Raw genomic sequence first — 11,589 nt, 5'->3', positions numbered from 1 at the left:
TTTCTCTGCTGTACGTACAAATGCTTTTTTTCGTTATTTGAAACAATAAACAACATTTAAAAATTAGAAGACACAAACAACATAATCTGACACATTTTTAAATAAATTTATTTTGTAAGAATTCTGCTTTCAGAATGCAGGGACGGTGTCTGTCTTTATACAATTCCACTTTGAATGAAATATTATTTGTCAAATTGCATTGGGTTGCCTTTAAAATGGATACACGTCCAGAAATTATTTATTTACAACAGAAATCTGTTAACAGCTCTATTAGAATCCATTTCGACAGTATATTCAATCCTCCATCTCAACCTGCCCACAACTGCAAAATAGTTTTAATTACAATGTCTTGCTTGGTACAAAATATGTTGTTTTACAATTTGAATCAAGTCTTTATTTCATCATCATCATCATCATTTCACTGACAATAAAGGAGTATATACAGGGGACGGGTCGGACAGGTGTCATGTGATCTGATGCGGCGCCTCCAGCATCTCCATTAGGAAGGTGTCGATAGGCGTGTCCCCGATCAGCTTGAAGAAGAACAGATGCTCCAGGCACTTGAGGCCGATGGAGCGCAGGGCAGGAAGTCGGAGCAAGAGTTTGGCAAACCTGCCGGCAGCAACAGGAACATGTGGTTATTACTAAGGCTCAGATTTGAAGAACATCAGCTCATTTGATGATTTGAAATGACCTTTTCCTCGATTTTACTTGAGAATTGCACTCGTTCAGTCATAACAGCTTTATTTGTACTTGTGAAATTCAAAAAAAGAGGTTCAAGTTTATTTCAGGCTGATGTTTTTTCTATAAATGTACTGGCTGTTTCTTTGGTTACTGCAAACTTTGCTCTCACCGCCTCCACTGCAGTGAGTCACACAAACAGGAAGTTGTGCAAAACAACATGCAGTAGGAGGACAAATGTAGAGCTCTTCAAATCCGTCGGGCCCAGTAAAGGTCTCGTTGCGACAATTCCCATTTCACAAAATGTCTACAGGCCTAATAGGCACATTTATATTAGCTGTCTCTGTGTAATCAATTATTATCACACACGCTGTTATTATTTATCAGTGGTCATAGCATAAAGAAGCTCAAGGTGCTTGGCACTGCTGTGATTGTGTAATGTGATGCGTTTCCCACCTGCCGGGCTGATCTGGGTATTTGTGTTTTGTGTACGACTCCAACGAGGCGTAGACTTTTTCCCTCAGCCCTTCAACCTCTGATGGGTTTGAAAGACCTTTTGCATCTGAAATGACCACAAATGACATGACAGTAACCCCATTTATTCCACTATATAACATCCATTAAATAATACTAGCGTGTCTTTCCTTACCACATGCACAGTAACATCCTTTAAGGCCCATTATATAAAGACTCACTAATATAAATATAAATTATAGAAAAAGAATTGAGACTCCTCTGAGAGGCACTGTGTAAAAATGAGGCTGGACCAACCTGGATTGAAGAGAACGATAGCTCGCAGGCAGCCCAGCTCCGTCTTGTCCATCTGCATGTCTTTCATCTTGGAAACCAACTCGGTCAGAACTCTGCAGCGCGTCAGCGAACGACAGAAGACTCAGAGTCAGAGTCAGAGGGCAGCGCCAGCGCTACTGTACCTGTCCGTTTCCATGGCTACGTACCGGTCAAAGATGGAGCCCACGCCGGCGCTGTGGGCGCTGCTCCTGTGGACGTGGAGGCCCGTCGCCAGCAGGATGCCGTCTTTTACGGTGACCGAGCGATGCGAGAACGAGGCGATGAGCAGCTCGTTCCAGCCTAGAACAACACAGAACCAGCGCCGGTGACCTCTCCACTCACTCCAGACTCCCTTCAGCGTCTCAGGTTTGCTGTGAACCACTAGGCTTCATCATCTCACCAGCAGAGGTCAGTGCTGCGCTCTGCTGGTTCCCAATCACAGCCCAGTTATATTTGGTTACACTGCCCCATTAAACTGGATGGGAAAAACGTGGTCCACATCTACTGTACACGACTCACACAGACTTCAGGGAAGGAATAACCGTCCTGACACCTGTTCACTGGGGGGGGGGGGGCTTCGTCTACCTGCTCGGAGGAGGATGACCTGGTCGTCGAGGGGCAGCTCGGAGAAGTGCGGGATGCGTTTGGCCCACTCCACCAGGGTGAAGAGCTGCTTGTCCGCTGCCTGGCAGATGTTGGTGACGGGGTCGTTGGTCTGAGGACAAACGAGAAGCCGGACCGTGAGCGCCGGCGCGTGAACCTGTCCGTCAGCAGCTCGCCAGCAGGCGCAGCGGCTACTTCTAGGCGCTGCGTGAAACCAGCGGTTTCCTCCGGAGACGCGGCCGCGGCCCCCGCGGCCCCCGCGGCCCCCGCGGCTCCCGCGGCCCCCGCGGCCCCCGCGGCCCCCGCGGCCCCCGCCGCACTGAGCTCGCCAGGCAGAGACACCGCACGGCTGTCACTGACCTCCCGTGGCTTAAGGAGTCCCAGCAGTCGCCGCCACTCGCGCCCGCGCTCCCACTCGCGCCCGCAGGCGTTAACGCTGAGCTCGTACCGAGTTCCCGGGGCTGCCGTCGCCGCGCGTCTCCGTCTTGGGCTCCACGGCCAGCTCGGCGTCCAGGATCTTGTCCACGGGCATCTCCTCGCTGCAGCCGCTGGTGGACTCCACCTCGTTCTCGCCGCGCTCCTTGCCGCGCTGCCGCTCCTCCTGCACCGCTGCGCACACGCCAGAGGCACGTCAGGCGGCGCCCGCTCCGAGCTGTGCTCTGGACGTGTGCTGAACGTGCTTTACTCACACACACCTTCTCGCTTCATGCCCATGGCCAGGCACTTCTGGTAGCGGCAGTACTGGCAGCGGTTCCGCTGGCGCTTGTCGATCAGGCACTCTTTGTTGTCTCGACACGTGTAGGAGAGGTCTTTGCGGACGGTCCTCTTGAAGAAGCCCTTGCATCCCTCGCAGCTGTAGACGCCGTAGTGCTTCCCTGCAAAACAAAACGCCAGATTTATGTATTAACAGCCGCGAGGGAGCAGCCGTGGAGTGAATCTGTGCGCGGTCGCACATTTCGCCGTTCGATGCTTGTGCTCAGGGTGAGTCTGAACTCGCCGCTGACGTTACCTGAGGATCGGTCCCCGCAAATGGCACAGATGTGCTTTGACATCCCCCCCGGGCTGGTGCACTGGTAGTTTATGCTCCCCAGGTTCTGTAGGCCCGGCGGAGGCTTGATGTCCTCTGAGCTGCTGACGCTGTTCATAGAGTTCATCTGAGGAGAACAGGAAGACAAAGGGAGAACAGAGACAGAGAGTTGAAGCTGAGGCGAAGCGACCCGAGCGAGGCTGGAAGAAGGCAGTCAAGAAAGCTGAAAGGAAGTGCAAGTGAAAACTGCTGGGCCGCCTCATGATACGCTCTCCCTTCCTCTATTTTTACATTTGGTCTTCCGCTGTGCTTTTTGTTTAACACCCACTCACTTTATTGTGAAAGCGTCTCAGGGCAGACAAAGGGAGGAGCTCGGGCTTCTCTTGTCATACAGGCTTTTTGACGGTTGCTGACAGCGGGAGGCGTGTGTGAGGAGTCACGTGTGCAGGCGCAGTACCGACCGCGGACCGCAGGGGGCGCTCGTGCTCAGAATCCTGACAAGGGAGGCTATTATATTAGGATCAGTTTTATTACGTTGTACTGATAATGACTTTACCATTTTACTAGACTTTAACTAGATTTTTGATGATTCTTATAATAATATAGAGTCATACACATTAAAAAGGTGCAGACAACCCACCGTCTTTCAACTAAAGCAAACCAAGGAACAAGCCCAGTCTCATTTTTATCTTCATGCCCTTTGACCTTGACAGTTCTGTTATGAATTTATGTTTAGTTGCGTATTTGCTGATCAATCAGAAAACAACAACAATGACCTACATATAACCTGCGTTATAACTTAACGCAGCACATCCTGCTGTAGACATCCCACCCACAGCCACCTCAGGCTCTTACTATCACTTATTCACGATGTGCACTCTCCTCTGCTGATCCTCCAACGGCAAACTGAACCTACGACTCGGAGGAGCGTATACAGAACATATAGATCGAGGCTCGCTTTCTGTCCTTCAGCTTGGAAAGCGCATGGCGCAAACGCATCCCGTCTAAACAAGGTTTCAGGACACTGCATGCGAGTCGGTCGAGAGCAGCTGTGTCTAATTGCAGTGTTTTTAATTAGTTCCTTTTACGCGTGTATCATTCGGGCTGCTGTGGGAGGTGGCTGGGAGCACTATGAATGGATTATTGATGGATCATACATTCTTGATAAAACACATGGCATTAAAAACCTATCGCATCAAACATGTAAGGTTTACTTACAGGGCTTTTAACAAGCCACACGTGTGTCTGCACTTCTCTGGCCTGAGATTCACGGCGTAAAGGATGGTTCTACAACCAGATTCATCACTATCATCAATCACAATGATTTAATAGTCACACTAATATAATGTTGTCTAGAGGAAATTGCAGCATATACAGTATATGTATAATGGTTATTTTAATATTTTTTCCAAAGTGATTAACAAATAGCAAATATGATAAATAACTGTTTACTAAAGATAAAAAATAATAAGCACAGACCTGAAAGAAAATTTAAATATTCTCAGAAAATAGTGTCTAGAATTTTAAAGGGGTCAAAGCGAAGAAGATGATTAATAAACAAACAAATGTACATTCAATATTGACTTTGCTTGTGCTCAGGGCTTTCAGCTCAGCGCCGCCGATGAACGCAGTTCACCCATGAAAATGGTATAAAACGTTACATCACCCAGTGATCAATGGTGGTCTGGTCACAGGTTGTTGTGTAAACACTAGACAACTGTATGAACCCTGTCTGTCCCTAAAGGGACCGGTCCATATTGTCACTGAAGCAGCGTGTGTTATAGCATGCAGAGCCCTACAGAACCGGCCTTTGTGTACATGTGTCGGTGTATCAGCGTTAATCATCGAAGCACTGAGCCTTGCAAAAGTGAGTTCAGTCAATGAAGCATTTAAATAAAGGCACTCCTGGTTGAGCTCGGTGCTGGACTGTAAATGGGCCGAGCCTCGTTAAACAGAGGACCTAATTATAAATAATCCTCATGTTATAACCACTTGAACTATAAACATGCACTGGCAAGCAGAGACATTAGAAGTGACATTAGCCAATAAAAGTCAACAAGTGTCTTGACCCGAGGTGTGAAGGTCAGTGGGAGGTCATGAGAGGAAGAAGAAACCCAGGAATGTCAGCCAAAGAGACTTGAAGAACAAACGGCACATGACTAAGCTAAGCAGATGATAGTTTTAAGACAGGCTTTGCTAAAAGTAGTAGGAATATGCACTCTGCATCAGAATGCAGTGGTGTCCAGAGGGCACACATTACAGTCGTACATCTGGACTCAGATAAATATCATAAAGGGACCATAGTTGTTTTAGTTTAGGTTTTACTTCATTTAGGCCCAAATGAGCACCAGGACGCCCACTCATGCTCCCACCTGTGGACTGCTGAGTGGTCCAAAGTTCATGTTGGGCGTGGACGGCAGCGACACGGACGGCGAGCCCATGGATGACGTAATGACGGGGTAGGGTGAGGCCAGGCCGTTCATCGGGGAGCCCAAGGTCGACATGGGGGACGGCAGGGGCCTTGAGGTGCTGATGACTGACGGGTGACCTACCATGCCCCCCATGGGGGGCGGGTGGCTGTGGGCTGTGCTCATTGGGCCTGCAGAGTCTGGGGGATAGAAACAGTGTGTTAGAGAGGCAGTCAGTGCAACATATCCTGGCTTTTTTGGCAGATTCATAATATTCAGGGTTATATTGGCACGGACAGCTTGAGGATGCAGTATCTTCCAGCAGACTGTGTCTTGACGCATTCAAGGTTGAATCGGTATGTTTGGACAGAACTGGTCACAGGGCGCCGGCTTCACTTTGCATCCGCTGATGTGAGCGGACAGGCTGGCATTTACATACGTGACCCACTTAGGAGAGCTGTCCGTCAAATCGGCAGCAGGGCGCGGTTTGCGATTTAACGCATGTGCTACAGATGCGAAGACATGAACTCAGCGTGGAGGCAAGTTACGAGAAACACGAGCGCGTCGGTGCACGCGGGGACCAACAAAGTGTCCCAGGGCGTCACAGCTGGCTCTGACCCACGCAGCTAGCAACGCCTGCACATCTGGACTGAGAAACCCTCCCTCCGCCTCTGCACACACGTACGCTGTACATAGAGCCACACACACGCAGTGTCACATTATGGCTTGCGTGTGCATCTGTTTGAATGTGGCCAGTGACACTGATGCCCTCATTTGCAATGAAAAGCACTGGTGTGTTTTTATTTGGCCCCAGGGAGTCTAGAAACAACTGTTTTCACTCACCCGCTTTTTTCTGCGCCGCATGCCGACCCGTGACTTACTGTACATTACAGATGTCACAGCTGCTCCTCTATCCATCACCAACTTAGCATTAGCTGAAAGACTTCTCTCTCTCTCTCTCTCTGGCCTTGTTCCTCGGGTCTCCAAGTAAATGCGGACACAGTGTGAATAATATTTCATTGAACGGCAGTAGCTGCAGGCTCCTGTGTACACAGATATGTTCTTGTTTGCCTGGTTCTGGGAAAGTCCTCATGTTCACAAACACTACGCACTATTTATGCTCGTCAGGTCCGCCTGCAAATAACTTCGGCTTTGGGGCTCCGCTTTGCTGAACGACGCCCCGATGCGTCTCCGCTGGGCGCGTTTCTGTATGTAGACGCGGAGTCAACGCACAGCTGGCCATTCACTCCCCGTCCGTACGCCAAGGAGCAGATGTTGTGCAACTTCCTGTTTAGCGCTGGGACGGAGGCCTCCACCCCCTTCCTAACCGGCCCGCGTTCCCGGCCCTCCGTGAGCGATCGCCGCCAGGCAAACATGCGCCGGGGCCTCCCGGCCTCCTGCGGCGCCGAGCGGAACGGCTCTGTAAACTGTACATTATGGGCTGTAATGCGACGGATCGTCACGCGCGCTGGTGAAGGGGGTTTCCCACCTCCATCCCGTCCACTGGCTTATGTAACGGATGAGTCCTGTACAGCGTGTGCTGTGTCTGATTTTGGACGCTGACCCTTCTCTTCATGTGCGAGACAAATTCCCTTCTATTCTAGATCTATTCTATGCCAGACACGCTGCGGGGGCGACCAGCTCTCTGGCCAACAAGCTCTCCAGACCCACAAGTCTCTCTCGAGTGTCTAGTTGTTAGAAGGCTTCACTAACGTCAGAGCAGAATTTAATTCATATTTCATACCAGATCATTACCTGGTGGATGATTTAATATAAAAGGCCATTAAGTTACCAAAAATGTCTCTTTATTCCATGTCACTGTCACTAAAAATAATAAGAGGGTTCATTTATTAGTGTGTAGTTTAACATGTCTGACCTTTTGCTTAAGAGTAGAAGTACTGCATGAAGAAATCACTGATGATTGAATGAATCTCTGATAAGTTTGTCATAAGGAATTTAAACCACACACGATCTAAGATTCTTTGCAGAATTTATGAAGAGATTGTTCTTCAGTCTGAGAATAAAATGAAGAAAATTTAAACTGACAATGACATAACTAGATACCACTCGTATAATCCTTTGAAAATGCAAATATTTACCATGAACTAATTCATGAGTAGGGTCAGTTTTGTAACGGTGTCTAAAACACAGCGTGAATGATCCCAGCTTTGTCTCTAGAGCGGAGGGTCTTCATAGCTGCAGTAAATAGTAAACCCTCAGACTGTCAGCTGATGAAATGCCGAACGAAAAGAGAACAGCTGGTGAGGTGAGAATGCATTGTGAAGACTCTCGTGTGTGTGTGTGTGTGTGTGTGTGTGTGTGTGTGTGTGTGTGTGTGTGTGTGTGTGTGTGTGTGTGTGTGTGTGTGTGTGTGTGCGCGCGTGTGCGTGTGTATGTGTGTGTGTGTGTGCGCGTGCGTGTGTGTGTGTGTGTGTGTGTGTGTGTGTGTGTGTGTGTGTGTGTGTGTGTGTGTGTGTGTGTGTGTGTGTGTGTGTGTGTGCGCATGTGTGCATGGAAGCGAGCCAACATGCTCAACAGAGGAAGTATGGATCAACCCACAGCGGCGCACGGAGCCTATCCTTGAATGACCCGCCTCAACCGGGTGCTCCGTGTCCCCTGACTCTCCTGAAGACCTATCACACACCCACATGCTGCATGTACGTGTGGAGGGCTCGTAGACATCCCAGAAACCACCCTGACCTACAGCGTGCTGCAGCGACGCAAGCATCTGCCTGACAGCAAACAAACACAGGCAGAGCAGTGAAGGGCACCTTTGACCACTGGCGTCGCAAATCAAAGGTCGCCTGTTGCCAAACTCCTGAACCAAGTTCAAAAGCGTCCCTATCTGCAGCAGCACACAGGTGACACTGATCATTCCTAGAATCGACTGCGCTGAGGGGACGCAGAGCCTCCAATGTCCCACCAATGACTAACCGCTGTCCCTTGACCGAGGACAGCATGATCCAAATGTGCTCGTGGCCACTGATTCATCAATTAGTCCGACTGCTGCAAAACTGCTCTCGTGGTTCTTCTGTGGTTTTCAGCCTGTTGCTGACACACAAATGAATTAAAATTTGAATGATCTAAACAGATTTCATGCATTTAGTCCAATTTGCACCTTTGCAATGAGGTATTTATAAAAACTGTAAAATCACTGTAACTAGTCTGTTCACATCACAAATGGCTGCTTTTAAAACAAGACACCGCTTATCACAATGTAAACAAGTATCCACAAATAAAGCTTTAGCTTCTTCCAGTGTCCTATGTACCAACCACACATCTGCTGAACCACCACTAAATAATTTCTGCAGGGTCTGTTTGATTCAAACCATCTGTGGCAAATATGAGTCACATGTATAGACGCTAATGTAGCGCAGTAATCTGATGATCAACAGGTTTAAAGAAACATCACGAACCCTCCAAATCTCTGGCTGTTAATTACTGGCTATTGGCTGCATGGGGCACATCGCTGTGTGGTAATTCAATAAGCACATGGCCCACTAACTAATAATATCTCTTGTCTGGAGAGCAGAGCGACACTGGGCGTGTGGAGTGGGGGATGGGGGGCGGTGGGGGATAAGTGGCAGGGGCGGGGGAGCACGTCAGCTCCTGAACAGTACAGTAACACGAGCCTCGATGTACATGAGACCAGCCTCCGTACGCGTGGCTGTGACGTCACCCGCTCATATCCGTGGCCTGGAGCGCTGTGACCAAGTGACAGAGGGAAGAACACGTCCCAAAGTAATCAGAGGGACGTCCTGCAGAGCTCATTAGATACAGTGGACATGTAATTAAGGAATCTACTCACTGCCAATGCAGCTCGCTGGCGTTGGCCACAAACCCTTGACTGACACTCACGCTCGCTCACACTAAAAGTAAAGAAACACACACACACACTGGCAGCCGATCACACAATCGCCACCCCTTAAGCATTCATTTCTTCGCTAAATGAGGTTGATGCCTGATCAATTGTGTCAGCAAATCCTCTTATGCCCGAGTAAGTCTGTGCAGCTCAGCAGGCCAGCTGTCAAGAAGGTGGGAGGCCAAAGACGAGAGAACAGCGCGATGGATGGAGCCAGACGAGAGGCGGAGGGACGCACGGACGCACGATGGGGGAGGACGCTGTCCAGCGTCAGCGCCGCTCCGCTCCCAAATGCTGAACTGATCCTACAACCACAGACGTCTAATCTCTCCGCCTGGCTGACAACATTAGATCATCAATCGGGAAAAGCCCTGTTTTTTTTGTTTTTGCACAGCTGTGATTTACTGTAGGAGATAAAATCTGGGATTGGTGGGAGGAAATGAAAATATTCTCTATAGTTACATAAACAGCAAACTCCAGAGTTGCTTTAAGGACACACACAGGAACAGCTGCATGATTCTTCTCCGGTTGAAACTTAAGGGGACACAGAGAGATGCCTGTCATGAAACCAGACGGATGTCAACGTGTGAACTTCCCTGACCCAAACCTCTGCCCTGCAGTGAACCCACACTCTTCTGGAGAGAAGTGAACTGTGCTTCCTTTCATTTAATCAGCCCTGCCCGACGTTTCCCTGTACAACTGCTCCAAACAAACAATGCGTGTTCACCTAATGAACGTACAGAACTGACCACAAACCTGCCAGTGGGACTGTTTTACACAGAATCAATGAGGAGGCCCGGCCGAGACGAGGGGGCGGGAGATAAAGATTGTTTTGCAAGTGATAAAGAGGTTCAACAACAAGAACTAAGTCAAATGTGAGCGGGCTGACGAAGCGGTTCTGGGGAAGAAACAAACAGGTGGAGTGAACGGCCCAGTGCAAACCGAGGCATCCGATGATGTTGGCATCATACAAATAGTCCCAAACTGTCACAAGCACTAGCAATTACCCTCCACACACATGTAATATACTGCAAACTACAGAATGAATAAACCACAGTTCCCACCGATAGAGTTCACTGTAGTTGATGCATTTCAGTCTGACAAACCACCAAATGAATGAGCTCAGATATCAGCTGTTGGTTGGATGGACACACACATTTCATGACGTGACCCAGCGAGTGTGAACGGGCCAACCTGACCCGTGGACGCGCTGTTTGACCGGACAAACGTATGAGTCAGGTGAGTACAGGATGAGGGTGCACAGTCCACAGCACTGCTCCAACCAGCTGCATCACACAGAGATCCATGGAAAACATGCACTATATACATATGTATAAGAATCGTCTCTACACATGCACGGCCGTGTGTCATACTAACACTGCCTAACAGAACCAAAGGCGCTGATGGAGGGACGCGGGGGCTGAGAGATAAACACACAGCGCAGGATGAGGTGAGGAGAGCGGGAGCACCTTTAAAGTTGAGCAGACCCCCCGCGGAGCACATCAGAGACCTCGGCGGAGTCGCTCTTGACTGTGGCAAAGCCCTGTACCCGTCAAAAGTGATTGAAATGACCCAGCGACTGAAAAAGCTGCAACTGAGCTACCGGAGCCAAGGTCCTGAATCCATACGTGATACACAGAAACACCGCTCACACGGTCCATGTGAGAAACCACAGCTTCCTCCCACCAGGGGAGGAAATTCAAAATCACTTGTTCCAAGAGTGCGCAGAGATTAGAGGAATTACAGTTTGAGCATCTTCTAGGGCCCGAGCTTCACTTCTAATCTGGGTATCCTCAGCACACGCACACGCTCAAAACAGAAGCAAAGTACTCACAGTGGCCATAGCCCATGTCCCTCACTGGGCTCCCCCCAGTCGCAGGTGAAGCCATCGTGTGCCACATGGCACTGGGTTCAAGCGTAGGCCTGGCAGGAGGCCAATCCCTCGGAACCAGCAGTCAGACTCAAGTGTTGGCGCTGTGACAAGCTACAAAATGAAGTGGATACTCCCAACACCGACTAGTTTTCATCACAGAAGAGGAAGGGTAGGGCTGTCATGGAGAGGGGGTGGGGGGGGGGGGGGGGGGGGCGTCAATAGAGAGCGAAGGAGGCGGAGCTCACTGGTGCTGGTTATAGGATTACCCAGATTATCCGTCCCGGGAGATCAATCCAACAGGAACTGTTTGCTGCCTGACCAGTGCACTAATCAGCTCCTCCACCAC

The 11,589-nt window shown here is 49.5% G+C and overlaps 1 protein-coding gene across 4 annotated transcripts; it reads right to left on the bottom strand.

Moving 5' to 3' along the window:
* Window positions 1–92: 92 nt before the first annotated feature.
* rxrgb (retinoid X receptor, gamma b) lies at window positions 93–11,360 on the bottom strand. 4 transcript variants are annotated; one of them, XM_055508300.1, is made up of 11 exons: window positions 6,390–6,578; window positions 5,473–5,708; window positions 4,319–4,387; window positions 3,083–3,227; window positions 2,763–2,948; window positions 2,522–2,682; window positions 2,056–2,185; window positions 1,638–1,770; window positions 1,453–1,544; window positions 1,138–1,243; window positions 93–612 (listed from the first exon to the last, which is right to left on the bottom strand). In XM_055508300.1, exons 1-11 carry the CDS (start codon window positions 6,526–6,528, stop codon window positions 465–467), a joined length of 1,545 nt encoding a protein of 514 aa, XP_055364275.1. In that variant the 5' UTR covers window positions 6,529–6,578; the 3' UTR covers window positions 93–464. The 4 variants fall into 4 exon arrangements, with proteins under 4 accessions (XP_055364275.1, XP_055364276.1, XP_029003665.1 ...); XM_055508301.1 differs by having other exon boundaries at window positions 2,769–2,948; window positions 6,390–6,411; XM_029147832.3 differs by lacking the exons at window positions 4,319–4,387; window positions 6,390–6,578 and adding an exon at window positions 11,205–11,360 and having other exon boundaries at window positions 2,769–2,948.
* Window positions 11,361–11,589: the final 229 nt, after the last annotated feature.

Source organism: Betta splendens, chromosome 4 (assembly GCF_900634795.4).
Source record: "Betta splendens chromosome 4, fBetSpl5.4, whole genome shotgun sequence".
Classification (NCBI taxonomy): Eukaryota; Metazoa; Chordata; class Actinopteri; order Anabantiformes; family Osphronemidae; genus Betta; species Betta splendens.
Note: the sequence above shows the minus strand (reverse complement) of the source record. Positions and strands in the feature narration are given on the sequence as shown.